The sequence below is a fragment of the Chiloscyllium plagiosum genome, chromosome 37 (assembly GCF_004010195.1).
Source record: "Chiloscyllium plagiosum isolate BGI_BamShark_2017 chromosome 37, ASM401019v2, whole genome shotgun sequence".
NCBI lineage: Eukaryota > Metazoa > Chordata > Chondrichthyes > Orectolobiformes > Hemiscylliidae > Chiloscyllium > Chiloscyllium plagiosum.
In genome coordinates this window covers 18,935,810-18,959,499 of record NC_057746.1, presented here as the reverse complement: position 1 = coordinate 18,959,499, position 23,690 = coordinate 18,935,810, and the positions used below count along the sequence as shown (strand labels likewise).

Below are 23,690 nucleotides of genomic sequence, written 5' to 3'. Positions count from 1 at the left end.
GGGGAGACAGGAGAGACGGGGAGGCAGGAGAGCGGAGAAAAGCTCTCGCGTTATACTCAGATCTGAAAAGGTAAAAGCCACGCACTTTCAAGGCAACACCACATGCAGAAATAAATGTCATAACAGCACTGAGTTCATCTGTTTCACTCAGCACTTGCTGTTACAACTGAACAGAGAAACAGGAAAAGAAAAATGAAATAGAGTCATGGAGCTGTACAGCATAGAAACAGACCCTTTGGTCCAACCTGTCCATGCCGACCAGATATCCCAACCCAATCTAGTCCCACCTGTCAGCACCTGGCCCATAGCCCTCCAATCCCTTCCTATTCATATACCCATCCAAATGCCTCTTAAATGTTGCAATTGTACCAGCCTCCACCACATCCTCTGGCAGCTCATTCCATACACATACCATCCTCTGTGTGAAAATGTTGCCCCTTAGGTCTCTTCTATGTCTTTCCTCTCTCACCCTAAACCTATGCCCTCTAGTTCTGGACTCCCCGACCCCAGAGAAAAAACTATTTATCCTATCCATGTCCCTCAATTTTATAAACCTCTATAAGGTCACCCCTCAGCCTCCGACACTCCAGGGAAAACAGCTCCAGCCTGTTCAGCCTCTCCCTATAGCTCAATGAGCAGGTTTAATTTCAAATTGTCTGACGGATGAGCTGATATAAAAGTGATGGAAGGAATGTTCAATAGTTGTTGGTCAGATTGCTTCTGGTAAAAACAATGACTGCAGATGCTGGAAACCAGAGTCTAGATGAGTGGTGCTGGAAAAGCACAGCAGTTCAGGCAGCATCCGAGGAGCAGTGGATCAACATTTCGGGCAAACGCCCTTCATCAGGAACACTGCTTCTGGTACAAACTGATTTAAAAAAAAACACTTAATCGTACGAATTAACACCCAGGATATCAGGCAGGGAGTTTAAATTATCCACAGTCAAATAGTTCTAAATGGACACTTTGGTTGTAGTCAGGACTGAGAGGTTAAGGCAATAGATTCAAGACCCTCTGTTATCTCTCCACATGAGAGAGGGGGTGCTGGGCACAATCCCAGATGTGTGAGAATATGCCATGGCACATCGGGAGACAGCAATTGGGGTTCAAGTCCCACTCTGGGATGGGAGGCAGCACTGGGACCAGCCTCCTAGAGGCACATCCTGTGGTTCAGTCAGTAGCTGCCGTGTCTCTGAGCGAGACAAGGCTCTGGCTTCGAGTTACCGTCCAGGACGTGAGAGCACAGTTCACAAAAGTTGGCGGTCTGCTGGAAAATCTTTCCAACTCTTCACGCAGTTCTCGAGGGGTTTAAGTTAAGAAAGAATACATTAAAAATAAAACACAAAGAGCGAGGGTACAAAGAGACACGACCGAGGTCAGATGGGGAAACTATGGTTAGTGTCTAAGCTGCCGGGTTGGTTCTCGGTGGTGACCAGTGCACCTGATCCCACAGGAATCACATCAAGCAGGACCAGGCTGTAGGGTTAGGAGTCAGACTGTTAGTGTCAGTCCACTCCGGGTGAACATCACAGACAAAAGCAGGCGAGCAAGAAACGGGCGTCTGACGTCCGGCACACCTGATGCTAAGTCAGACATGGCCAAGTACTGGAAAGTGGTTCGGTGCTGCTTTCTGACTGGCACCTCCGCTGAGGTATTTCCGTGCCCATTCGGACTGTCCACCTTCGCCGCGGCTCAGTGCTCAGTCCTCCGGCGTGACGGGAGTGATTTTCAGCGGCTCCTGGGACCGCCAAGGGCAGAAGAACGGAAAGATCTCCTCCCCCTCCTCTTCCAAGTGGGTCTGGAAGGCGTACAGCTGGGTTTTGGTCTCTGCGTCGTGGAAGGAGACCAGCGCTTCCTTCAGGTTGAGGAAAACCCCTACCCGGGCGGGCTTCCTGTCGAGGGTCAGCTCCACGTTCTTCACCTTGTACTTCTCCCAGTAGCGCCCCATGACCCAGTACCCGTTCTCCTCAGACAGCTCGACGCGGCCCTTCCTCTGTGCCAACGCCCGTGCTACGCCCAGGTCCCAGTTGTTGGAGTCGCCCACCTCCACCTCCCAGTAGTGTGCCCCCGCCCGAAAGCCTTCGCTGGCCACGACGAAAGGGTACCGCTCGAAGCGCTTGGGGTTCTCGGTCACGTTGCGCCAGCCCCCGCCATCCTTGACCGACAGGCGATCCGGCGAGACTTCCAGGTGCCCGTTGGCTGTCTCGGGGTCCAGGGTGACTGAAACTGCAGCGAGAAACGTTACCGAGGTCAATCCACCCCAACGCCCCCCCCCCACCCTGCCCAACCAACGTAAATAAAAACCCCAACTCCAAGCAAGACGCTCAATTCCTCCTCCTCCAAAAAAACAAAAAAAGGCAATCCCGCCTTTGCACCCCCAAACACATTCCGTGATGGAGCATCCGCGACCCTCTGGGATTGGGATTTCCGCGAGATCGTATCCCCTGGGGATATGGCGGGGGGGGGGGGGGGGGGCGGGAGGGGGAACGTTGTCAGCAGGGACTGGTGACAATGGCTTTGGCCAGGCTGATATGTATCTCAGGCCAATTTACCGCTCACCAGGAAGTGGGTGTCGGACAAGCGTAGTCTGATTGGTCAGCGGCACGGTGGCTCAGTGGTTAGCACCAGTGCCAGGGACCCAGGTTCGATTCCAGTCTCGGGTGACTCTCTGTGTGGAGCTTGGATATTCTCCTCGCGGCTGCGTAGGGTTTTCTCCGGGTGCTGTGGCTCCTCCCACAGTCCACAAAGACGTCATAGAATTCCTACAGGCCCTTCGGCCCAACAAGTCCACACCGACCCTACGAAGGCTATCCCATCCAAACCCATTCCCCTATTACTCTTCATTTACCCCCTGACTAATGCACCTAACTTACACGGTGGGTTGGCCGTGGGAAAATTGCCCTGTAGTGACCAGGGATGTGCGGGCTTAGGTGGGCGGCACGGTAGCACAGTGGTTAGCATTGCTGCCTCACAGCGTCAGAGACCCGGGTTCAATTCCCGCCTCAGGCGACTGACTGTGTGGAGTTTGCACGTTCTCCCCGTGTCTGCGTGGGTTTCCTCCGGGTGCTCCGGTTTCCTCCCACCATCTAAAGATGTGCAGGGTCAGGTGAATTGGCCATGCTAAATTGCCCGTAGTGTTAGGTATAGGGGTAAATGTAGGGGTATGGGTGGGTTTCGCTTCGGCAGGTCGGTGTGGACTTGTTGGGCCGAAGGGCCTGTTTCCACACTGTACTGTAATCTAATCTAATCTACACATCCCTGGACACTATGGGACAATTTAGCATCCACCCTAACCTGCACAGCTTTGGACTGTGGGAGGAAACCGGAGCACCCGGAGGAAACCCACGCAGACACGGGGAGAATGTGCAAACTCCACACAGACAGACAGTCACCCAAGGCTGGATCGAACCTGGGTCCCTGAGGCAGCAGGGCTAACCACTGAGCCACTATGATGTGTAGGTTAAGGTGGGTTGGCCGTGGGAAATTGCCCTGTAGTGACCAGGGATGTGCGGGTTTAGGTGAATTAGCCAATGGGAAAACGCAGGGTTATAGGTGGGTGGGGGTGGGGGGGTGAGCTACTCTTCAGAGGATGGTGCTGATTCGATGGGCCGAATGGCCTGCGTCCACACCGTAGGGATTCTTTGATCTAGCCCATGGAGGAGCTCACCGAGGTAGAGCTGGGTAGTTGGTTGGTTTTGCACACGTGAAAACCAAATGGCATCCTATAATGTCACTGAGACGAGGGGAAAGAGGAAGGGTGCCAAAGGCAGACCCCATGGAATGATCCAGGCACCGGAGTAGGAAGGGGAAAAGAGCCACTGCAAATGGCGACATTTCGACAGACGCGCTAACATTGCACATTCCGAGTATTTCATTACATTTCCTGCTATAGGCAACCAAAAGCACGTCAGGCTTTCTTTCCGGAAAGTTCCGTGAATGTCCAATTTGAGAACATTTTTCTTACCTGCACATCGGAGCATCTTGTCCCATTCTGAAAAGAAGATCACAAGCCATTAACAGTGACCAGTGCATTTCATAAAGTCCCTATAAACATGACGGGACGAAGATCAACCAATGGGTAGGAATCTTCTACTGTGTTAGTATCTAATACCGAGGAATGTTTAAATAAAGAAAACAGGATATTTGAAGGGAAGAAGATAAACACATGGATTTTTGTCTGGGTAACTGCACATCAATGTGTACCTGACGAAAGGACAGCCAACAGGCACTGGGGGTTGTTTCAAGTGGAGATGTAGGCTCCATGGTAAGTATTGAACTATCAATCACCCTCATTTTGGTTCATTCTTCACAAACAGACTTCAAACATTCTCTAATGTACTGGGAGTACAGTGCACTGTTTAAACTATAATCCAGGTGGAACACTCTTTTATAGAGTCATAGAGATGCACAGCACAGAAACATACCCATCGGTCCTACCCGTCGATGCAGACCAGATATCCCGGTCTAATCTAGTCCCATTTGCCAGCACCCGGTCCATATGCCTCCAAACCCTTCCTATTCATATACCCATCCAGATGCCTTTTAAATGCTGTAATTGTACCAGCCTCCACCACTTCCTCTGGCAGCTCATTCCATACACGTACCACCCTCTGGATGAAAGAGTTGCCCCTTAGGTCTCTCTTATATCGTTCCCCTCTCACCTAAAACCTATGCCCTCTAGTTCTGGGCTCCCCCACCTCAGGGAAAAGGTGTTGTCTATTTATCCTATCATAGAGTCATAGTCATAGAGATGTACAGCATGGAAACGGACCATTCGGTCCAACCCGTCCATGCCGACCAGATATTCCAAACCAATCTAGTCCCACCTGCCAGCACCCGGCCCATATCCCTCCAAACTCTTCCTATTCATATACCCATCCAAATGTCTCTTAAAAGCTGCAATTGTACCAGCCTCCACCACATCCTCTGGCAGCTCATTCCATACACGTACCACCCTCTGCGTGAAAGAGTTGCCCTTTAGGTGTCTTTTATATCTTTCCCCTCTCACCCTAAACCTATGCCCTCTAGTTCTGGACTCCCTGATCCCAGGGAAAATTCTTTGCCTATTTACTCTATCCATGCCCCTCATGATTTTATAAACCTCTATATGGTCACCACTCCAGTGCTCCAGACTGTTCAGCCGCTCCCTATAGCTCAGAATCTCCAACCCTGGCAACATTCTTGTAAATCTTTTCTGCACCCCTTTAAGTTTCACCACACCTTTCTGATAACAGGGAGACCAGAATTGTTAACACAAACACAGAGCAGAGAAACCCACCCTTATGAACCACTCTTACAAAAGATTATAGAGCTCACAGTCCTGTATCAGTGTGAATATTTAGAAGCAGATTACATTATAACAAAGGCACGAAGGTAACACTTCAATGTGATTGTTCCAATCCATCACCACCTCCTCGCTCACTCTCTGTTTTGGCCTGAAGACTATGAATTAATTAACTGCTTCTTGCCATTGATCAGTGAAGTCACCAGGCCACAGGGCTGCTCTCACCCTGATGAAATAAACCCAGTCCAACACCAGAACCTCCACATCATTAGAGAGCACGAGGGACAGAGAGAGAGAGCACGCGAGAGCCAGGGGGAAAGAGAGAGAGTGCGAGTGAGGGAGAGAGAAAGAAAGAGAGAAAGAAAGAGGGCGCGAGAAAGAGAGCGCAAGAGCGCGAGAGGGAGGGGGCGCGCGAGAGGGAGGGGGCGCGCGAGAGGGAGAGAGGGCGCGCGAGAGAGGGCGAGGGCGGGAGGGCCTGAGGGCGAGGGCGGGAGGGCCTGAGGGCGAGGGCGGGAGGGCCTGAGGGCGAGGGCGGGAGGGCCTGAGGGCGAGGGCGGGAGGGCCTGAGGGCGGGAGGGCCTGAGGGCGGGAGGGCCTGAGGGCGGGAGGGCCTGAGGGCGGGAGGGCCTGAGGGCGGGAGGGCCTGAGGGCGGGAGGGCCTGAGGGCGGGAGGGCCTGAGGGCGGGAGGGCCTGAGGGCGGGAGGGCCTGAGGGCGGGAGGGCCTGAGGGCGGGAGGGCCTGAGGGCGGGAGGGCCTGAGGGCGGGAGGGCCTGAGGGCGGGAGGGCCTGAGGGCGGGAGGGCCTGAGGGCGGGAGGGCCTGAGGGCGGGAGGGCCTGAGGGCGGGAGGGCCTGAGGGCGGGAGGGCCTGAGGGCGGGAGGGCCGGAGGGCGGGAGGGCCCGAGGGCGGGAGGGCCTGAGGGCGGGAGGGCGGGCCTGAGGGCGAGCGACAGGGCGAAGGAGAGCGCGAGAGAGAGCGCGATCGAGAGGGCGAGAGAAAGCGCGAGTGAGAGCCAGAGAGAGCGCGAGAACAGGAGAGAGCGAGACAACTGCTGGTTTTAAATCAGAGGGTCACCATACCTCAGGCAACAGGGAGAGACTGAGAAGGAGAGATCTTCATGATAACTTCAGCTGGTGTGGGGATTGAACCCACAGTGTTGGCATAACCAATCATCCAGGTGACTGAGCCAACTGACCCACTCATTTGTAAGTATTTAAGGATCAATAGTTTTCTATAAGCTGCACATAAATTTAAAGTTACAAGGAGCTGGAAAAACTAGAGGGCACAGGTTTAGGGTGCGAGGGGAAAGGTAAAAAAAGGGACCCATGGGGCAACTATTTCACTCAGAGGGTGGTACGTGTATGGAACGAGCTGCCAGAGGAAGTGGTGGAGGCTGGTACAATTACAACATTTAAGAGGCATCTGGATGGGCATATGAATAGGAAGGGTTTGGAGGGATATGGGCCGGGTGCTGGCAGGTGGGACTAGATTGGGTTGGGATATCTGGTTGGCATGGACAGGTTGGACCGAAGGGTCTGTTTCCATGCTGTATGGCTCTTTAACTTGAATCCCATAATGTTACATAGGCAAATATCGCTACAATAAAAAATGTAAACTAGTTTTACAGTAAAGATAAACAATTAAAATACAAGTGGATGAACTTCATACCTATAAGATGGAGAAGTTTCTCGCATTCTGAAAAGAGAGAACATGCTTGAGATATAATTCCATGCTTTAAAATGACAAGTCCATCTATTTGGAACCATTCATTATCTCAAAGTGGTTTCATTTGCCAAGAGTATTTCTGAAGGGTGGGTGGACACCTCTCTGTCAAGACTAAGTGGAGATCCTGAACCATGCCATTCCCCTACCCACTCAAAACACAATCATAGAATGCAGAGAGGCGCCATTCGGCCCATTGACTCTGCACAGACGCTTCAAAGAGCCTCGACCCCATCCCCCACCCCCCCACCCCCCACCCTATCCCTGTAACCCTGCATAACCCATGGCTAATGCATCTAGTCTGAACATCCCTGGACACTATGGGGCAATTTAGCATGGCCAATCCGCCAAAACTGCACATCCCTGGATTGTGGGAGGAAGCCAGAGCACCCAGAGGAAACCCACGCAGACACGGGGAGAATGTACCAACTCCACACAGACAGGCAGTCGCCCGAGGCTGGGAATTGAACCCAGGTCGTGGTGAGGCAGCAGTGCTAACCACTGAGCCACCGTGCTGACCGGTACAGATGTTGGAAATGTTTAAAACTTAATAACACTACTGATTCTTTTAATAAAGAGTCTTACCTAATTTAGCAGCCTGCTTTTCATTTTCTGAAAGTAAAATAAATTAACATTACTCTGATTCCAGGACGGTTGGTGCAGCATTAAAACTAGACACTTCTACTTTAATGGACAATAGATTTATTCCCAGAATGCAACATTTCATTGACCAACCCAGTGTCCTTGCAGTCTCTCTCTGAGTACTCTGAGATGTTACTAAACAGTCGACTGTCTTAATAAAACAATTAACATATCATTAACAATTAACTCAAAGGAGCATGGTTTAATCAATTTAATACTTCTATGAAGTCCAAATATAAAAAAAGCATTCTTTGTTCATTGTGGGTTTTCTACTACCACTCAGTATTGGATAAAGCACAGCCTGTGATATATTTGGCTCCTCCGTATTCCCATTCATACAGGCTTAGGTTACATGTCTGGTAATATATAAAAATGTACACAATATATAATATAATATAATATACATGTGTCTAAGTCCACATTGTGCATCAAAATTAATTCTGACTCCAACAACATTCACACTTCCCATCAGGGTCACTTTACATTCAAATGAGCAGGATAGGATAGGATAGGATTAGGGTTAACTATAACTCTATCACAGGATACCATCTCTGGTTACCTTCTCCGAAGCCAAAGATATCAAAAATAAACGTGTTACAGCATTATGATCCCAGCCAAATCAGACCTCAGAGTGAAACTTGGCTTGATGGATTACCAGCTTGATTTTTGCAGTTTGGCTACTGTTTTGGTTAATTATTGAAAATGTTCTCACACAGCTTCCTTTGTTCCCTTAACAAAACAACAGAAGTTAAATACCCAAAAAGGGTTTAAAAAAAAAAGGAAAACAATTTAGAAAAGGTCTTGAGAAAAATGGCAAACTGAAGAAGTGAACTGTTTTCCCAGCAATATCTTTACAGCCACTCAATCCCAATGAAATTTTGTATGGAATCTTAACTTTTAAAACTTTTTAACAGAAGAGAGTGCAAGTATTTCCTTTCAGTGACTTTCCATGCATTTTCCAGATCTGGCTCTCTCCATTACTGTTTCTCCCAGAGACAAAAAAATTGACAAACTAATTCACTCTTTCCATTCAATAGTAAAACATATAGAGGGCCTTTTCAAGTCCTTTTCCCTTAGGCTGCTTTATAAGCAAAAGGCTTCACAAACTAACTGCCTCCTTGCTGGTTTGAAAGTGTTCTCCTGAACTGAAATCTGGTTCTGACCTCTGGCCATTTCTCTTTCTACAGTCGTAGGAGTTCCACTGTGTAATCACCCAACAATTAACGGTCCAGGTACCTGATTGGGCCACTTCACACCAACTGCATGTCTTCTTGGAAAGAATGCTTGACCTCACTGTTCAAAAATGACTTTCTAACCTCTTCTAAAAAGAATCCCTTCCACAGAACTCTCAACAAAAATCCATTTTCTTCTCCATCTGCTGACAATGTACAAACTGTTTTGTTGCAACAGCCTCTTCTACTGCCTGGTTGTGACCAGCAAGAGTAGTGACAGAATCATCCTCCCTGATGAAGCGTTTTTGACCGAAACATCGATTTTCCTGCTCCTCGGATACTGCCTGACCTGCTGTGCTTTTCCAGCGCCACTCTAATCTTGACTCAAACCTCCAGCATCTGCAGTACCCACCTTCGCCTACAGAATCATCCGATTTAACTAATTCCCAGTCTACATTCCACAAGAAACCAATAAAGTGATATTAAGGTGGTTTTGACAGGTCTGGATGCACGCTGTGAAACATGCAAAAGGAAAAAAAGTGGAGACCTAGTATAGAGAGAAGGAGAATTAGTCAGGACAGAAGACAACTCAATCAGAAGTGGGAATGTGGAGGGAAAGTTTAAAATTAACCTTGCCATCAAGATCCGGTGCAAAATTGGATGCACATCTTGCAGACGTTTAACTCAAAGTCAATTGAGAATTACTTGGGCAGGTTTTAGGAGCAGTGCTCCCCCCCCTCTCTTCACCCAGTCATGAGTAATTCCTGGTAAGAGGGTAGACCAAGTGACCCAAATTCTATTTCTCTTTGCCTATATGATGAGAACACCACAGTAGTATACATCATGCATGACCTTACCTATCTGCTTTAACAGCTCACTTTTTTCTGTTTGGAAAGAAATGATGACAATGATTAGACACCTCATTATGAAAGTCTGCCATTTATTTCTAAGCATGAGTCCAGGCAATGCTAAGTTAGTGTTCGTGATATAGCATTACAAAGGAGGCAGGGCCTACCTTTCTCTGCACTTGCACATGCTTGATCTGTGAGCAAAGGAAAAACAAACACATGTTGAGGACATTGTTTTTGCTACAAATGATAGGAGCTGACTTGACGTAACTAAATGCAGGCACCAGAAATTTTGTTACTTTTAATAAGTTTCATACATTTCGTCGAGCAGTCATAGTGAGGGATGGAAACACCCAAGGGACAACTCATAGCATGTGAACTGCAGCGGTTCAAGATGGCAACTCACCACCATTTTCTCAAGAGTTCTTAACACTGGCAAAGACATTTCAACATGTTCTGCACATAAACTTTGCCCTTATATCCTCACTGCGCACTGATGACATCCATACCTCACGAGTGAATGATTCAAAAAAAATTTTTTCTGCTTTTAGTAAGAGAGAGTATCAGAACGGACAACTCGCTGAAAGATGCATTCGGTGGCGGGACTTGAACCTGCGTTACCAGAACATTACTGCAGGCATCACGCCACACATTATAGAGGTACTGTGGTTGACGGGAGGTGTGAAAGAGGAAGTAATGTCCAGCAGCTCTGGAACGCCCTTCAGACGTTCCCAGGACAAGAGGACTGTGCCAAATTGTCACAATCTACTAATTAAGCAGTGAGCATGTCACGATGCTCTGCACAGCAGCCTACAAAGTGCTGGTGCTTCCAAGGCAAGATGCTTTGTGGAGGGGGACAGAGAGAGCTCCGAGTTTCACCCGCTTTTCTTCCTAATGTCCCTCTCCTTGTGCTGCCTTTAGGTCACTTGAAAGCAAGAGCAAATCTATGCATGTCGCAACTCACGAAGAAATGGCCAATTCTACACACGCCACATTCACTCATCAAAACATTAGCTGACATTCACAATATCAGAAGCAGGGTAGAGAAGGAGCAAAAATATGTTTAGATCCTTCTGTGTTTATTGCAAATGATATCTGAGCAGATAAAGGTTGATAGGGCACCAAAACTACTGGGAGTGCTAGGAGGCTAAAGGGTGACCTTATCCAGGTTTACAAAATCATGGAGAGACATGGATAGGGTAAACAGACAAGGCCTTTTCCCTGGGGTGGGGGGAGTCCAGAACTAGAGGGCATAGGTTTAGGGTGAAAGGGGAAAGTTATAAAAGGGACCTAAGGGGCAACCTTTTCACACAAAGGGTGGTACGTGTATGGAATGAGCTGCCAGAGGAAGTGGTGAGGGCTGGTACAATTACAGCATTTAAAAGGCTGGATGGGTATATGGATAGAAAGGGTTGACAGGGTTATGGGCCAAGTGCTGGCAAATGGCACTAGATTAGGTTCGGACATCTGGTCGGCATGGACTAGTCCGTCCAAAGGGTCTGTTTCCGTGCTGTACATCCCTACGACGCTATTCCAATGAGAAAAGCTCAAGGTGATATTACTCAGCTCGACGTTATCAGACATTGTGTAGTACACCAATAATATTAAACTGCAGTACAGATTGTTAAACAAGAAGCCATACATGTAACAGTAATACGCTGCAATGAAAATATATTTCATACAGCTGAGATTAGTTGTTTCAGCGTGCGTACTTCGGTGCTCAGTGAGGATATAAGGGCAAAGTTTATGTGCAGAACATGTTGAAATGTCTTTGCCTATACAAGAATATACACTACATTGATCATCAAGTTCAGCTTAAACAATCCTTTGCACTAAATGTTTGATGAAACTATTTTCTCATTCATTTTTGTGTTTAAAGTATTAATTAATGACAGACTTAATCAATGCTCTCGTTTACTCTGAAATCAGTGTGAACTCTCCAGCCATCATTTCCTTTCATTCTTTCACATGACTGGGGTGTCGCTGGTAGGGCTGCCAATTATTGTCAATCTCTAATTGCCCTTGAGGTGGCGATAACGAGCCGCTACCTTGAACCACTTGGTGGTTCTCAGTGGACGAGGGATCGCCAGAATTCCAACTACAGTTCCAAGTTTCAATGAGCTAAAATAACTAGCAACATCACTGCTGTTTTCATTTATTTTGAGTCAAACCAGCTGAGTTCCACGCAGGTTCCTGCCATCTCTTTAGAATGGTGTGTAAGGAAGGCAGTAATGACAGAGCTTTCTTCCATGCTCTAGCACCATACAGAACAGCATTCTTTAAGATGCTGACTGGAAAATAATCCAAAGATAAGTCTTACACAACTGTTTTGTGCACAGCTAGTTCTTTTATAACGCGATGGTCGAGTTACTGCGCAAGCCCGCTTTACAGAAAAATTGCGCTTTCGAAACAAGTATTGGCGATGTAATCGCATTATAGCCAACGCGCATTTTAAAAGTGTGCGCTTTAAAAACAATGTCCCTAATTCGGCAATCGCATTAAAGCAAATTCGCGTTATCGGAACGCGTGTTATCGCAGAACACCCTGTACTTTGGTTAGTAGTCACTTACTGAGCTTTGCATTCAATGCTTCATACTCTGAAATGAAAAAAACATAAAAGGTTTAATTCATTAACATCTTTGTTCAGTAAACCCTTACAACACGAACTTCTGCAGCATCACCAGCTAGTGCTGCAGTATTGAAAAAGGCACATTGTAAAAAGGCCAGGTTTTGCTACTGACCATCAATAAGAAATACTATCCATTTTCATTTTCAAATATGGAATATATTACAACATTTAAGTATTGGACTTACCATTGATGGCAGGTCTCATCATTAGAGCTGAAAAATAAGATGCATATAGTTTAGTTGGGTAGTAATCACATAAGCAGTAACACATTGGATATTAAGTCACTGCTGCAGATAGATTTATGAACGAGCGCTTTCATTGGATCGAGGGGTTGACATCATGAGTCACTCGTCACAGCAGAGACCAGGACAACTCAGTCACAATGTCACCCACAAAAATAAACCTTAAGGTATCTCGGGAATGTGACTTGAAAAAAGTTCTGGGATTCATATATTAGTGAAGCCTGCATCCAATCCTAAAAGATGAAAAACTTAACAGCAATCTAGGTTTGTTCAATATATTGTTATCAGTTGCATGACACTGTGATCCTGTGCTTTAAATTCTGTGCCTTATGATCCTGCCCACTAACCACGTGAGGAAGGAGCGGTGCTCCGAAAGCCAGTGTACTTCCAAATAAATCTGTTGGATTGTAACCTGTTGTTGTGTGATTTTTAACTTTGTCCACCCCAGTCCAACACCGGCACCTCCTCATCATGACCCACAATATTTTAAGAATGTTCAAGAACATCTTGTGACCGTGCTGTGAGGTATATTTTGTCCTTTTTTCTTTGAAAAGAGTTTTTAAAGCAGAGGAGCCGAGCTGGCTAGTGAAGGCCTGTAAACAGCCTGGGAAATCTTTGTTTTATTTTTAAAAAGAAGTTAGAACAATAGAAGCAACCTGAATGGTTGTGGCCAGCTCTCTCAGAACCAGGAATTCTAGTTTTAAGCTTTGAGATTCAGCATCAGTTGCTGTTGGGAGTCTCAACAGGTTGGAAGCTGCAGTCAATGTCTCCCTGCTGCTACTCTGAGCTCTCAATTGATATTTTGCCTTCTGGGTTGCTGGGGTTACCGGTTGAGACAAATCTAGGACAGCACAGTCGCTCAGGGTCCCGTGTTCGATTCCAGCCTCGGGCGACTGTCTGTGTGGAGTTTGCACGTTCTCCCCGTGTCTGCGTGGGTTTCCTCCGGGTGCTCCGGTCTCCTCCCACAGTCCAAAGAAATCTAGGTTAGAAGTTCGGCACAACATCGTGGGCCGAAGGGCCTGTTCTGTGCTGTATTGTTCTATGTTCTATGTGCAGGATAGGGTGGATTGGCCATGCCAAATTGCCCCATAGTGTTAGGTCAATTCGCCAGAGGGAAATGGGTCTGGGTGGTTTACTCTTTGGAGGGTCGGTGTGGACTGGTTGGGCCGAAGGGCCTGTTTCCACACTGCAGGGAATCTAATCTAAACTAAATTTTCTGAATTTTGCCAGAGGGGTGTGTTTATGGGATGTTACTATATTGGAACAGTTAATTAGTAACAGTTATTATATCTATTTTCTATTAAGTTTTCCAATAGAGTTAATACATAGAATCCCTACAGTGTGGAAACAGGCCTTTTTGCCCAACAAGTCCACACCAACCCTCTGAAGAGTAACCCACCCAGACCCATGACTCTACATTTACCCTGACTAACACATCCCTGAATACTATAGACAATTTAGCACGGCCAATTCATCCTAACCTGCTCATCCTCAGATTGTGGGAGGAGACCGGAGCACCCAGAGGGAACCCACACAGACACGGGGAGAATGTGCAAACTCCACACAGACAGTCGCCTGAGGCTGGAATTGAACCTGGGACCCTGGCGCCGTGAGGCAGCAGTGCTAACCACTGAGCTATTTATTATAACTATTGTATTTGAACAAATTGTGTTTTGCTTTTCGTTATTTTGCTTTATTGACCAGACAAACCGCAACTGGAAGAGATACTTCACATTCACCTTTTAAAAAAAATAAGGAAAATTTAGGACTTAGGCTACTTTCTTAAAATATTCTGACAGGCTCTGCTCTGGTTTGGTCCATAACTCGCCAATAAAGGCTGTTATCAGTTGTTAATGTGATACAAGTGGATTTTGAAAGGGGAGGTCAGAGGCAGGGTGTGTTCAACACCAACAATAAAAGCTCTCGTTACTGGGCCCTATTACACTGACCCCTGCTGGAAAGTGGCAGCAGTACAGCCAGCGAGAAAAGGGCTGGGTATCTTTCTTTGCTGATTCGGTCACTGAAAAACGCAATGTCAGAGCACAGCGCGAGTTCCCTTTCTCCTCCCACCCTTTAGCTGTTTCACAAAAACAAAAGCGATGTCTTTCGGTTTGAATAAAAGCAAATTACTGCGGATGCTGGAATCTGAAACCAAAAGGGAAAATGCTGGAAAATCTCAGCAGGTCTGGCAGCATCTGTAAGGAGAGGCTGAGCATGCTTTTCACAACAAAGGACTCAGTTTTGTACCCTTACGTCCCCACCTCAATGAATTCCGGGCTCGACATGATGCTGAGCTCTTCTTCCGTCGCCTTCGTGCTCACTTCTTTGGGCAAGAGTCCTCCCCCCCGCTCCACAGATCCTTTCACATCCCTCCATCATTCCACCTCTAATTGGACACCCCCGCCAGGACAATTTCCTGCCCTCAATCTTTTCATTGTCAATTGCCTACGGGACATTGGCCGCCTTAATTTCCCTGCCCCTCTTACCCATTCCAACCTCTCTCCATCCAAATTTTCTACCCTTCGCTCCCTTAGGTCCAACCCCAACCTTGTCATCAAACCTGCTGACAAAGGGGATGCTGTTGTCATCTGGCATACTGACCTCTACCTCGCAGAGGCTGAGCGCCAACTCTCAGATTCCTCCTCCTACCTCCCCATGGAGCATGACCACACCACTGAGCATCAAGCCATTGTCTCCAACGCGGTGACTGACCTCATTTCCTCCGGATGCCTTCCCCCCACAACTTCCAACCTCAGTCTCCCAACCCCAGACAGCCCGTTTCTACCTACTTCCCAAAATCCACAAGGAGGACTGTCCCGACAAACCCATTGTGTCAGCATGCTCCTGCCCCACTGAACTTATTTCCTCCTACCTTGACTCCATCTTTACTCCTCTGGTTCACTCCCTCCCCACCTACATCCGGGATTCCTCTGATGCCCTGCAACACACTGACAGCTTTCAATTCGCAGGCCCAAACCACCTTCTATTCACCATGGATGAGCACTCTCTTTACACCTCCATCTCACACCAAGACGGCTTGAAAGGTCTTCGCTTCTTTCTCGAAAAGAGGCCCGAACAATCTCCATCCACCACCACTCTCCTCCGCCTGACTGAACTTCTTCTCTCTCTCAACAACTTCTCCTTCAACTCATTCCATTTTCTCCAAATCAAAGGTGTAGCAATGGCTATGCCTGCCTTTTCATGGGGTATGTGGAACATTTCTTGTTCCAGGCCTACCTGGGTCCCCTTCCACAACTGCTATATCGGTACATTGATGACTATTTTGGTGCGGCTTCATGCTCTCGTCCTGATCTGGAAAAATGCATAACCTTCGCTTCCAGTTTCCATCCCTCCATCACCTTCACCTTGTCCATCTCCGACACTCACCTTCCTTTCCTTGACCTTTGTGTCTCCATTTCCAGCAATTTCCAGCAATAGCCCTCTGACTCTCACAGCTATCTGGACTACAGCTCTTCTCACCCTACGTCCTGTAAGGACTCTATCCCTTTCTCTCAGCTCCTTCGCCTCCTCCGTATTTGTTCCAATGAGGCCACTTTCCAAAGTGGTGCTCTTAATATGTGCTCCTTCTTCTCCAACCGTGGCTTCCCACCTACAGTTGTTGACAGGGCACTCGACAGTGTGCGGTCCATCTCCCGCGCCACGACCCTCACCCCCTCCCTTCCCTCCCAGAACAAGGATAGGGTCCCTCTTGTTCTCTCCTTTCACCCCACCAGCCTTCACATGCGAAGAGTAATCCTCCGCCATTTTCGCCAACTCCAACACGACGCCACCACTAAACACATCTTCTCTTCCCGCACCCGTCTGCATTCCGCAGAGATCGTTCCCTCCAGGACAACCTAGTCCACTCCTCCATCACACCTAACATCTCTCCCATCACACACGGCACCTTCCCATGCAATCGCAGAAGGTGCAACAGCTGCCCCTTTCCCTCTTCCATGCTCACCATCCAAGGCCCCAGACACTCATTTCAGAGTAAGCAGCGTTTCACTTGTACCTCTTTCAATTTGGTCGATCGCATTCGTTGCTCCCAACGTGGTCTCCTCCATATCGGAGAGACAAAACGCCGACCGGGTGATCGCTTTGCTGAGCACCTTCGGTCTGTACGCAATCAGGTCCCGGACCTTTCCGTGGCTTGCCACTTCAACACCCAATCCTGCTCCCATGCCCACATGTCTGTCCTGGGCCTGCTGCAATGTTCCAGTGAAGCTCAACTCGAACTGGAGGAACAGCATCTCATCTTCCGACTAGGCACGTTACAGCCTGCCAGTCTCAACATTGAATTCAACAGCTTCAGATGATTATTCCATCTCAACCCCTCAGTTTTCATTCTGCTCTGTAATTTTATTTCATTTATTTATCTTTTTCAAATTTTTCTTTCACTGTTCCGTACCTCTTATTTCTTGATTGTCTCTCTTTCTCTCGCTCCCCACTCTCTCATCACCTTTTTCCTCTCCTCTTCCCCCTTTGCTACCCTTCTCCCCTGTTTTCCATTTTGCCTCTGCTTCACCCATCCCCCACATATTTTGTCACATAGCAATGGCTTCAGCCTTGGTCATTCACAGCTCCTAATCTCCCTATTATCTCTCTATGCACTGTCATTATCATCTCTTCATTGCTATCTTTGCTTCTGAAGCCATGACTCACTTCTCTCAGCCTCGTATAAATACCTTCCTATTTCTCCCTTTTTTTTTAAGCTTTGACAAAAGGGTCAGTTAGACTCGAAACGTCAGCTCTTTCCTCTCCTTGCTGCCAGACCTGCTGAGATTTTCCAGCATTTTCCCTTTCGGTTTGAAGTTCTGCCCCACAAAGAGTAACTATCCCTTACTTCTTATTTGATGGTGTTGTCTCTGATATTTCTGATACAAGTAAAGAAGAGGAAGAAACACTGCCAGGAGGATAATGAAGATCACCCAGAAAGCCACAAGCCAGCCGGAGACCGTGGGGAAGACTTCATCTGCAAGACAGATTTCAGAGGTCACACCTTTATTTACGAAACTGTAGGCAATGGACTTTCAGGGAATTAAAAAAAAACACTATGAAATATTCACACATCTTTCTTCCTGTCAAACCGTAACTGGTGTAGATTAGATTACTTACAGTGTGGAAACAGGCCCTTCGGCCAAGCCAGCCGGAGACCGTGGGGAAGACTTCATCTGCAAGACAGATTTCAGAGGTCACACCTTTATTTACGAAACTGTAGGCAATAGACTTTCAGGGAATTAAAAAAAAACCACTATGAAATATTCACACATCTTTCTTCCTGTCAAACCGTAACTGGCGTAGATTAGATTACTTACAGTGTGGAAACAGGCCCTTCGGCCCAACAAGTCCACACCGACCCGCCGAAGCACAACCATTCCCCTACACTTACCCCTGAACCTAACTCTACGGGCAATTTAGCATGGCCAATTCACCTAACCTGCACATCTTTGGACTGTGGGAGGAAACCGGAGGAAACCCATGCAGACACGGGGAGAATGTGCAAACTCCACACAGACAGTCGCCTGAGGTGGGAATTGAACCCGGGTCTCTAACGCTGTGAGGCAGCAGTGCTAACCACAGTGCCACCGTGCCGCCAAGGGGTGCGGAAAACCAAAATACGTTTTGCAATTCGCTTTAGAATAAGTGGACTTGTGCATAAGGAACAACTTTTTTTAAAAAAATGCTTTTATGGATAGAGCTGGCAAGGCTAGAATTTGTTGCCCACCCCTAATTGCCCTTAAACAGAATGGGTTGCTCGACCATTTCAGAGGGTGGTCACTGCCATCATTGCTTAGCCTGATGCAGACCATTTATAGATGCCAGATATCCTCCCTCTCCCCCCCCCCCCCAACCACCCAGGGTATTAGTGAACGTGATGGGGCTCTCATAGCAATCAATGACAGCTTTAGGGTCACCCAGACCGAGGCTACAGTTCTTAATTCTCGAATTAGTCATTGAACTTAAATTCCACTTGTTGCCATAGTCCCCACTGCAGGAGCTCTAGATCACTAGACCAATGACATTACCATTATGCCAGACCCCTCGTTCTCTCTCTCAGAAATAATTTCATTAGTTTAAAGAAACCAATACCAACCATATTTATGATTACAGACAACCTGTGACCTGATGGAGAAATGTTCCTCACCACACAATGACGAGGATTGCACAAAATCTCGTTTATCGCATGCCAGAACAAATATCCTCCACACTGCTAAATAAATTCTCCTGAGCTACTGCACCAATAGAGTAAACATCTCTGCTCAGTTGCTACTAAAAATATCTGGCCGTCATCTAATGGGCTGCAAGGAAGGATCATTTCCAATTGAATTCCAAAGCCGAAGGAAATTTGAGCAAATGGTAGTCGGTATTTGGACTCCAAAGATAGGAGTGCAGTGTTCAGGTCATGGAAATGTGTTGCTGGAAAAGCGCAGCAGGTCAGGCAGCATCTGGCTGACCTGCTGCGCTTTTCCAGCAACACATTTCCATCTCTGATCTCCAGCATCTGCAGACCTCACTTTCTCCTCAAAGTGTTCAAGTCATGACAAGGTTCTGGTACATCAGTTTCAAGTGTGCACTTAGAGTCATAGAGATGTACAGCATGGAAACAGATCCTTTAGTCCAACTCGCCCATGCTGACCAGATGTCCTAACCTAATCTAGTCCCACTTGGCCTCCAAACCCTTCCTATTCATATACCCATCCAGATCCCTCTTAAATGTTGCAACTGTACCAGCCTCCACCACTTCCTCTGGCAGCTCATTCCATACACACACCACCCTCTGCGTCAAAAAGTTGCTCCTTTGGTCTCATTTATATCTTTCCCCTCTCACCTTAAACCTCTGCCCTCTAGTTCTGGACTCCCCCACTCCAGGGGAAAGACGCTGTCCACTTACCCTCTCCGTGACCCTCATGATTTTATAAATCTCTGTAAGGTCACCCCTCAGCCTCCAATGCTCCCCGTAAAAATAGCTCCAGCCTATTCAACCTCTCCCTAAAGCTCAAACCCTCCAACCCTGGCAACATCCTTGTAAATCTTTTCTGAACCCTTTCAAGTTTCACAACATCTTTCTGATAGGAAGGAGACAGGAGTTGCACGCAATATTCCAACTGTGGCCTAACCAATGTCCTGTACAGCCGCAACGTGGCCTCCCAACTCCTGTATTCAATACTTATTTGGATTACTTCTGTGCAGAATGGCCCGAAAGACAACAGACGGTCAGAGGGAGCGGAGGGGGCGTTAAGAAATGAAAAATTACTCAACAGGATTTGTAAATGCATCAGCACCCGAGCAAAATATGGCAGGATCCCTCTGGAAAGATTAACAATCGATGGCCAACTTTTATTGCCCATCCCTAGTTGTTCTTGAGAAACTTGGTAGTGAGCTTCCTTCTTGAACCACCGCAGTCCACCTGCTGTGGGTTGGCCCCGAGGGAGGGAATTCCAGGATGATGTCCCAGGAATGGCGCTACATTTCCAAGTCAGGATGGCAAGCGACTTCAATGGGATTTTGAGAGAGGTGGAATTCCCATGTATCTGCTGTCCTTGTCCTTCAAGATGGACGTGCTGGTAGGTTGTGCAGGTTCAGCTTGCTTGAAAATCTCAAAAGCAGCTTTACTGAACAGACAAGCTGATCATTTGCAGTGACAAGAGCCACATATATACAGAACGTATCGACACGTCTTTGTCCAGCAGGATGCTGCTTGACTGGTCATGTGGTACAATCCTGGTGCCAAAGCAGCAACGCAATAACCCCACACTCCAAAATAAAATTACATGCAACAAGACTGAGAACACTTGTGCATCAGGTCGGTGCAAAACCACTCACCATTGGAATATTGATGAGCCTGAATTGCTTATCAATCCTTTCAGATCTCAGGTCAGAATACTATCTGGAGTTTTGAACTTCACTGTTGGTTGTTCTCAACTTACATGTGCAATCTCGATATCGTAAGTTGCAGAAGAAAAAGGAGGCCTTTCAGCCCATTCATTGCCGATTGGATAATCCTCAACTCCACTTCCCCGCCCCATAATCCCTGACTCCCTTATTGATTAAACAAAAATCAATCTCAATGTACTGAATGATCCAGCCCCGGCAGCCCTCTGTGGTAAAGAATTCCTCGGATACATCACCCGCTGAAGAAATTCCTTCTCATTCCGGACCTAACTGGATAACCCCTCTCTCTGTGATTGTGTTCTCCACTCCTAGACTCTCCCACTAAAAAGGAAGCCTCTCTACATCTAGCCTGTCAAAGCCCGTAGTTTCAATAAGCTGGATGTTTCAATAAGTGCTCCATGATCTTATCAGACATCTTACCCTTTTGAAAAATCCCAACACTTGCACTTCTCACGTCCACAGTTGTGAAATGGTTCATTGAATAAGAACATAAGGACTAGGAGCAGGAGTAGGCCATCTGGCCCATCGAGCCTGCTCCGCCATTTACGAAGATCATGGCCTCAGCTTCACTTACCCCGCCCTCTCACCGTAACCCTTAATCCCTTCACTGCTCAAAAAAGTATCTATCTTAGCTTTAAAAACATTTATAGAGGAAGCCTCAACTGCTTCACTGGGCAGGGAATTCCACAACCTACTGGCTGAAGAGGTTCCTTCTCAACTCGGTCCCAAATTGCTTCCCCCTAATTTTAAGGCTATGCCCCCTCCTTCAGTGGAAGCATCCTCTCTACCACTGTCTTATCAATTCCCTTCATAATTTTACATGTTTCTATAATATCCTCCTTCATTCTTCTAAATTCCAATGAATAATCCCACTCTCTCCTCACCAGCCAACCCCCTCAACTCCAAAATCGACCAGGTGAGCCTCCTCTGCACCCCCTCCAGCGCCAGTACATCCTTTCTCAAATTAGGAAACCAAAACTGCCCGCAGCACTCCAGGTGTGGCCTCACCAGCACCCTGTACAGCTGCAACATAACCTCCCTGCTTTTAAACTCAATCCCTTTACTAATGAAGGATAAAATTCCATTTGCCTTCCTAATTACATGTTGCACTTGCAGACCAAAATATGTTGGCCATTACCTGTGAAGCATCTATTGTACCTGAACTGAACCCCATTTTCACACAAAGCTGAGCCTCCAATGTTTCCGATGGATTATCAGGATCTCCTTCAGAAAGGTCTAAAGTGCTGATCTGCACCGTCCACCATATTCTTCATTTTCACCACTTTCTTCTCCCAGATCTGAAACGGGCATATCTAAAAAGCATAGTGGTTTTGAAAAGACCTAAATTCCGCGGGACATCAGTGGCTTTCCAATGCGTACTCGGGAATTTTGGAAGTGACCGTCCTGATGTTTTCGAATGTATGCAAATATCATTGACATTGTATTGCTACAGATGAAAAACACAAGTTGGGAAGGTCAATAATGTGTAATGTTTGCTCAGCGTGGATCGCTTTTAGAGGCGGGGGAGGGGTGGGAAGACCCCCACAGTAACAAATCTCAGACCGCCTCAGTCAAGAGGTGAGGCAACCCCTCCTCGATCGTCTGGGACTTCAAATCTGAGCGTTTGCAATTCACAATCATGCAGCAACCATGACCTCGCCATTAACTTTCAGCATCACCCCATTTCCTTCGCATGCCAGCTTAATACCATCTCATGCCAAATGCCTACCGAACATCCTGACCCCCTCAGCGACAAATCCACTATGGGTGGAACAGAAAGGTCATGTGGAGATGAAGGAAAACTGAAACTGCTGGCAACCTAGTTCCGGGCTTCCAACTGATAGTGACAAAAATCGCATTTATGAAATCCATTCGAAAACTTTAAATGTTCAAGTGGTCAGCTTCTTACAACGAAAAGCACACTTATATTCAGGCCTCATCTTAAAAACGCGACTAATCCTTTAACAGCCTTTTGAAACTGTCAGACTGTGAACACAGAACGTATTCCTGAGATAAGCACAGGTTTAAAACAAAGCCAACGACTGCCCTTAAGACAATATTAACAGCGCCCTCGACTGAAAATGCATGAGCAAATGACCCTTTCCTTTTCTGTCCTACAGCACATGGAAGTCCGGGAGAGGGTTTTTATATTTCCTACTCCTTTTATCTTTCATCCTTAAAGAGCGGAACATTTAAAAATCTTCTAACTTTGACGCTTAAGCAGGTTTTAAACCATCCTCCCTGGGCACTTACGTTTGTTCTGGTGTTTTGAGACCCTCCACTCCCCACTTTAAAGGAACCAGGAACAGGTCTGCTTAAACTCAGCACAAGTGGCACAAATGAGGTCTTAGAAGTCCCCTCAGCGGGAATCACATCTTGCGCCCGTCTTCCCTCGATTCCCCATTGCACCCACCCCCACCCCCCCCACAGCTGACCCTCAAAACGCGCCAGTCCGACACTGGGATTTACCCACCTGATATCTGCAGGATGGCCTCCCGCTCTTTCTGCAGCAGTAGGTTAGTGATGACGCACTTATACGTGTTGTCAGCATTATGGCTCACGACAATACTGCTCCCCACTTTCAAGAGTCCTCTGGCGTTCTCTACGGGTTTCTCGGAGACCCCGGTAAATTTCTCTCCGTTGCTGTTCCACCAGTCTATCCTCGGTTCTGGAAACCACTCGTCGGATGCACACACAAGCTTGATTCCATTGCCCTCGTAGCCAGCTATCTTCACCGCAGGCTGATGGCCCACACCTAATATTTCAAGTGAGATTTTGTTCGCTTAAGAACAACAGTCGACACCTTTCCCAGCGCAGGTACACAATCCTTTATCTGAAACTCTCGGGACCAGCTGGTTTTCAGAACTTTTCAAAATTCGGAATAGGTCAACGGTGAAATTTTTAAACCATCTTAACGAACAGCAGACTTACCATGAGTACTACGGGCCCTGTGATAGAATTGAGGCCTGCCAATGCTAGGCCATGCCTCCACACCCCCCCCCCCACATCGCATCTGAATGACACACATCGAGTGGGCATACTGTTGGGTTAACTGCTTGCACGCCAAACGACCTTGTTAATGGGATTAAAAACTTCACACACAAAATAAACCTTTTCGGAGCTTTTCGTGATTTTGAATAAAGGGGTTGTCTACCTGTACTTCTGTCGAATTTGGATACCTCCAATTGCCCTTGAACCAAGTGACTCGCTAGGCCGTTTCCAAGAGGGCTGTTAAGAGCCAGCCATCGTCGCTGT

At 47.3% G+C, this 23,690-nt stretch overlaps 1 protein-coding gene across 5 annotated transcripts in view; it reads right to left on the bottom strand.

Moving 5' to 3' along the window:
• Nucleotides 1-798: 798 nt before the first annotated feature.
• The window catches only part of LOC122541332 (butyrophilin subfamily 1 member A1-like), a 29,561-nt gene continuing 6,669 nt past the window's right edge, over nt 799-23,690 (bottom strand). For 3 of the 5 annotated variants that reach the window (XM_043678001.1, XM_043678002.1, XM_043678003.1), the window contains exons 4-13: nt 22,909-23,190; nt 17,386-17,514; nt 12,483-12,509; nt 12,239-12,265; nt 9,836-9,862; nt 9,678-9,704; nt 7,592-7,618; nt 6,953-6,979; nt 3,965-3,991; nt 799-2,226 (exon numbers count right to left, since the gene is read on the bottom strand). In XM_043678001.1, coding sequence (XP_043533936.1) covers nt 1,700-2,226; nt 3,965-3,991; nt 6,953-6,979; nt 7,592-7,618; nt 9,678-9,704; nt 9,836-9,862; nt 12,239-12,265; nt 12,483-12,509; nt 17,386-17,514; nt 22,909-23,190 — 1,127 coding nt within the window. In that variant the 3' untranslated portion in view covers nt 799-1,699. Of the gene's footprint in view, nt 2,232-3,964; nt 3,992-6,952; nt 6,980-7,591; nt 7,619-9,677; nt 9,705-9,835; nt 9,863-12,238; nt 12,266-12,482; nt 12,510-17,385; nt 17,515-22,908; nt 23,191-23,690 lie in introns of all 5 variants that reach the window. The other 2 variants (XM_043678004.1, XM_043678005.1) reach the window with 2 other exon arrangements.